General features: G+C 33.4%; 1 protein-coding gene across 1 annotated transcript; it reads right to left on the reverse strand.

Annotated features, from left to right (window-relative positions):
• Positions 1-722: 722 nt before the first annotated feature.
• Positions 723-5,482, reverse strand: LOC113849233 (26S proteasome regulatory subunit 6B homolog). Its single transcript, XM_027478985.1, has 6 exons — positions 4,813-5,482; positions 3,274-3,504; positions 2,783-2,941; positions 2,505-2,657; positions 2,219-2,302; positions 723-1,199 (listed from the first exon to the last, which is right to left on the reverse strand). The coding sequence occupies exons 1-6, from the start codon at positions 5,314-5,316 to the stop codon at positions 1,065-1,067; spliced, it is 1,266 nt and encodes a 421-aa protein (XP_027334786.1). The 5' UTR covers positions 5,317-5,482; the 3' UTR covers positions 723-1,064.
• Positions 5,483-6,531: the final 1,049 nt, after the last annotated feature.

Here is a 6,531-nt window from a genome sequence, read left to right on the forward strand (position 1 = left end):
AAAACTCTGCATGTCAGTCTAATAAAAAAAATACATGAGACACCCTTGAAAGGTGGGCCACTGTGTGCTAGTATGCGAAAAATAAAACATTTAAAAAAAAAGCAAGAAATAAATATAAAACCATAATAATGAAAATTAAATGTTTTTTATTTATATTTAAAATCCTTTTAGTTTCAGTCCCTTCAAACTTTTTAAATTTTAATCTCTACATTTTTATGAATTTTTTAGTTTTAGTCTTTCCCTATCGTAAGCCTACAAAAAATGATACATAAGATCCCCTTATTTAAGCACATCAGTGAAGAATTGCAACTTAAAACTCAAAATTGTATGGACTAAAACTCAAAATGTAGCAACCAAAAAAGGTTCCAGCTAAAATATAAGTTATATAATTCTGCTACGAACACTGAAAGTTTATCTTGGTTACAAAAATAGAAATTTCAACTCACCTAATAAAATTTAGCAAACTAGAAGGGTTACCAAACCAATAAAACTTGACGCGAGTTTAAACCAAAATGCATCCCTTCATTGCGTTTAATTCCACTCGACAAAAATGTGCTGTGTGTCTGCATAGTATTTCAGCGTGTCCGAAACTAACATTTACTTGGATACGATTAAAATAGAAATAAGTGTCAAGTATGTGTTTCGAATTGAGTAGTTCAAAAATTAATACATTGTGCACATTAAAATCATCATAAAAATTTTACGCCATCTTTTCCTCTTACGATACACCATTTTGCCATTAAAACAATCAGCCAAGAGGCATATTGAACTAATTGAAGTCATTTTTAAAACTGTTTTCAGACTTCGTTTTCCAAACCCTCGTGTAATGTTCTCAACAATCAACCAAGCATGCAATATGTACTCAATAGTAAGCTGCCACAATTAATCTATTCAGTAAATTAAATAATCTACATTACATATAAGATGAAAAGTCTGAAGAAATAGAAATATTGCATCATTTCCCACGAATATTGATGTGATTCGAGATTCCTCTAGAAATGTACCCTTGACTATATATGAATGCTGCACACACGCACGTAAACCACCGGAAAGCCCCTCCATCATCACTTGTAAAATTCGAAGTCAGTGTCAGGCTTCTTCACGTTTGTCCTATAACCCTTCTCAAAGTCCTTTGGCAGTATGACATATCTATTCTTGCGAACAGCATGCATTCCTGCTTCTTGACAAATAGCTGCTATCTGCAGGGACAATCATTAAATAATAAATGCCGTTATATTCTACGAAGAAATGCTATGATGGTAATCTTCAATAATGATGTTCTACTTAAAAGTTTGGTTGTTATTTTTTCTTGCCACAGCTATCTTTTTCAGTAATAAAACCAAAATTCAAATTTATGTATTTATGTATTCACCACACATACGAATATGAGATTGGGAGACACTGAATCCCAAGATCGTATATAAAATGCTTAATATTCGATCAAACATTTGTGCTTTCAAACCCTTCCCCCCGCCCCATCTCTATTTTAAATCCAGAGACTAAAGTTTCTATCACAACCATGTAACAGGCCACCCTGCTACCACACACCGCCCTCCTCCTTTTATCAATGCCTGTCAGGAGAAGCTTTGCTAAAAATATATCCAGATCATCTAACATTTACTTCTCATACAGCAGTTGCAATATTTTCATTAGCTGTCCAACCTTCTAAGCATAGATGAGCAAATCCTCCACGACATAATCCTTTTCACAACAATAAAAACTCATCTTCCCATAAATCCCCTCAATTTACCGACATATTTTTTTACTTTGAAAATGAAACTAAGATAATAGCTTCACCTCAGCAATCCACAATTTCCCAATGAAGTAATGTCATTCAGCTAGTCAATTAATATAAAACACCTTATATAAAGAAACAAAATAATTTTTCTTTATACATCAGTGTTCAGATCAAAGGAAACTCTTAATAGCAGCAAAATACCCTCACGTCATGCATCTAAAAATTGTAACAAGTTACCAACCACGCCCCAGGTTAGCTTATCGGGAACAAATCCTCTCCCTTTACTGGAAGATCCATCAGGAGAGAGAAAGTATTATCAAAATTGCTTTAAACCTTCTCACAAGATGATGGGAGTGAAAAACAATAAATTTCTAAAAAATTTGACGGTTAAATAAATCATTTATGATAATGAACTATTACACATGGTCTTCCATAAAATTATTAACATCAAGACAATTATTGAATAAGATAAGAACGAACCTCAGCAGCACTAATTTTGTCAGGACGGGAAACATAATCCTCCAGGTCCACCTCATCACTCAGATTCATTTTAGCGGTGCAAACCTGTGAGTGATAGTAAAGCATCAAATAATAGGCTAGCAAGAAGTTAAAAAGTTCAACTAGTAAATAATTTAATATTTAAAGCCACTTCAAGTCTGTCAAAAAAATTGAAATTTCTCACTTATGAAATAAAATGTCCTATGGATAATAAATGTGTTATACTAACACTAAAAAATTCTAACATAAAAATTGCCAAAAAACTTGCCTGAAATACAAGCCTCTTTTGGCGTCTATCAGGCAAAGGGAACTCAATTTTTCGATCAAGCCTTCCAGGACGCAAAAGAGCAGGATCCAAAGTGTCTGCCCTGTTAGTTGCCATTATGACTTTAACATTTACTGTTTGATCAAAACCATCCATCTGAAGAAAAGGACAGGTAGTAAACCAAAACTTTAGAGATCTAAAAAAACTGTCAAACAGAAGAGCTTACTACTTAGTAAATTGAAAATGCACAGCACCTAACAGCAATATCATTTTGAAGATACCTGATTCAAAAGCTCCATAAGAATACGCTGTACTTCTCTATCAGCCCCAGTTTGGGCATCAAATCTAGCAGTAGCTATAGCATCCACCTCATCAATAAATATAATGGCAGGGGCATTCTCTTTTGCAAGGCGAAATACATCACGAACCATCCGTGGACCCTGAAATATAAATAGCAGACAAGATTTGAAAATATTGCAGTAAATCATTGTTAAACAATTAATTAATCATTCATGCAGAAAATATGAAATTTGACACTCCCAGGAAATTTTAGCAACACTGTTAGTTATAATTATTGGCATGAAACAACACAAACAAAATCCTAAAAAAATCTACAAAATCCACAAATTTGCAACAAAATTACTAAACATGATGAGTATAATAACATTAGTAAATATGAATCAGAAACCCATAATATTCAAATGCAAACATAGACAGCAAAGTTATAACATTGTCAACATCACTTCAAATGCAGATGACCTAAAATTCATACCTCACCAAGATACTTCTGCACAAACTCAGATCCCACAACCCTGATGAAGGCGGCAGTGGTGTGATTAGCAACAGCTTTGGCAAGCATTGTTTTACCAGTGCCAGGGGGTCCATATAGGAGAACACCACGAGGAGGATCAATACCAATTTGTTTGTATAGCTCATGATGTGTAAGGGGTAGCTCCACAGCTTCACGAATTTCCTGTTTCTGGATATCACAGCCTCCGATGTCCTAAAACAATCATAACCATAATAAAAGTAAACAGGGATGCCCATTTATTGTTTAAAAAAAAACACTCAAGACAACATGTTTGATAGTAATAGTTAATACATGAAAATTAGAAGGCCTAACAAATATACCACCTAAAAACAATTGCTAATAATTTTTATGTATCACACTTCTTCATCACTCCCATCTTCCCTCATTAGACACTATCTCTCCTTGCAAGGTCCAAGGTCCAAGGTCCAAGTTCCAACCTAAAGAAAATAGACCTTAAGTTTCAGTTTCAATGTTATTACGCTGTAACCCCTGAAATTCAATACAATTTAGCATATAATTTAATTAACATACAAACAAATAACATAACATCTGGCATCAGATTCCTGGATTACAAGAGACATATACAGAATTAAGAGGACCCCCCCCCCCCAACCACCACCGCCAAAAGCTAATTTATTGGACTAACTCATTCTTGAAATAAGAACAATCTTCTTGAGCTTTAAATGCAATTACTAATCCAAGACACTTGAATTCTCCAAACCAATATCAAGATTTTTCATGTTACAGGTTGTTGAGGCTATCTATCTGGGGCACTGTTTTCTCACACTTGTACATATCCTAGGGGCCCAATATAGATTTCAGACTGAGCCCAAGAATCTGCAAATATTGAGCAATGACATAAGGCAACAATTCCCATTTAATTCTAGAACCAATAAGACAATAAGAAACAGTCACATCAATCAAATCCCCTAAATGTAGACTCACTTCGCACATGTCTAGCGAAAACATTCTTTAACATCCTTGAAGAGAACAAGGATACTCCACCTTGGGACCAATATGTGAGGATTTACATCATAAGGCACTGGAATAACCATTGTACACTCAAACCCCGTACCCTACACCTATATCATTTTAAAACACATTCAATCCTCAATAGAAACGCCCAAATTCAGAACCCTGATCCCCTTCACTCAGCAAATCGGATATCCATCACATTACACCACGTTACCTTCAAACTAAAAGCACTTTCTTATTCCATTTTATTTTTACCAACACAGTTCAAATCACAAACACAAAGCTAAATTTTCATTCTGTCGAAACTATGCCCATTTAAACTCCAACTAGAAATCACACTCAATAAAATCCACTCAAGTTAAACTTTCATTTTTGCCTAATCAACCTGCAATTGAAAATCCAAACAACAACGACAACGACAATAAGTTAAATTTGCACTAAAAGCAAAACCCTAGGTTTCAAATTTTTTTCTGTCAAAAGAAAACGGTAATCGAAAACCGATAAGGAAAACGTTAAGAAACTGACATTATAAGTGACATCAGGCTTCTCAGACTGGCTAAGGAGGGAGATGCTGGAGTCAGCCTCCGGCGGCAGAACATCGACAAGCGCGTTGGAGTGGCGGTGGAGAGCAACGGAGGCGGAAGGCTTGAGAAGCTCACGGTTGATAGTGCTGAGGATCCGAACATAGTAGTTGGATCCTGTGGTGGATCCAACGATGCCGTTGTTCTGATCCACCATCTCCATGAACTGGCCAATGACAAGTGGAACCGATTGGATCCTCTTAACCTCTTCCTGCGCGCGAAGAAGCTCGCGCTTCAGATTCTTCTGTTCATCCTTCACATATTCCTCTTGGATGTCGATGAACTCTAGCTGTCTCTGAAGCGATTTGAGGCGGCTATAGAGGTCGTCTTCATCGGAAGTTAAGTCACCGCCGAAACCGCCTTGAAGGTAATCGGATTTGGTCGACGGAAGAGACGGTGGTGGCTCCGATTGAGGCTTTGGGTCCAACACCATCGCGGAGGATCCCATAGTCGTTGCTGGGAGTGAGAATCGAAGATTTTGGTTTGGGGAATAGGGTTTGGGTATCGGAGTGGTGTTGGAATAATGGATTCGTTGTTGTGCCTTTTTCTTTTATTTTTTAATGTTTTTTATGAGAAAAGAGAGAATGACGATAACGACCCTGCATTCGTGTAAGCGAAGAAATCCCTTTATTGATGAATTAAGAGTGTTAAATTTAGGTTGTTTTAAATAAATAATAAATAATATTTTTTCTTAATTTTTCAAAGTAATATTTTATCGAGCATAAGCTACACTTGATATGGATAATTTTTTTTTCTTTTATTCAGTTTGATTAAAAAAATGTAAAGAATAATATAAAAAATGTAAATAATGAAAACATAATTAATTGAAAAAAATATATGTATTCTTATCATCATGATATATTTTGGGACATTACAGTTTCGAGATATTTTGTTTCCTCTCGTATTTTCTTCACAAGAGAAAACAGAATAATTTATGGGTGTTGTTATGGAATTGGGCTTCAGCTTTGCATTCACTAGTCTTGGACCTGAAAACCAAAAAACGCATTTGTGTTGCACCCAGAAATGAAAATCACTCAAACAAAGAAAGGAAGAAATTTCTATCTATATAAATTTAAAATATATGTGAAAAAATTAAGTACATGTCATTTCAATGAATGATTTCTAAGGTTATATTTGGCAAAATAACCGACAAGATAGTTAAAATTTTTAAAAATATATATTAAACGATAATATTTAATTAAATGATATAATGTAAACTTATTAATAAAATTAACTATTGAACTAATTTATAATTTTTTAATTATATAAAAATATTTTTTTAATTAATTTAAATATTTTATTATTTTTATTTAAGGATCAAATAGTTTATTAAAAATAAAAATAACATTCACAAGTAGTGTAATAATCCAAATAAATAATATATTATTAATGTAAACACAAATAAGGATTTAAAATGTGAATTTATTTAAAATATATGAATAATATAAAATTTTGTCACAAAAATTGTGGACTTTGTGATAATTAATTTTAAAATGTTACGTATAGTATATTTTAATTAATTGGTAATATAAAAATATTTATATTAATAGTGTATCAAAATTAAGTGTCAAAGATAAAAATTTTAAAATTATAACATTAAAAGGAAAAAAAAACTGCTTTAAATGAATTTTTTAAAAAGCTATAAATTAGTAAAATAAATTTA

Source organism: Abrus precatorius, unplaced genomic scaffold, assembly GCF_003935025.1.
Source record: "Abrus precatorius isolate BTA unplaced genomic scaffold, Abrus_2018 Scaffold9, whole genome shotgun sequence".
Classification (NCBI taxonomy): Eukaryota; Viridiplantae; Streptophyta; class Magnoliopsida; order Fabales; family Fabaceae; genus Abrus; species Abrus precatorius.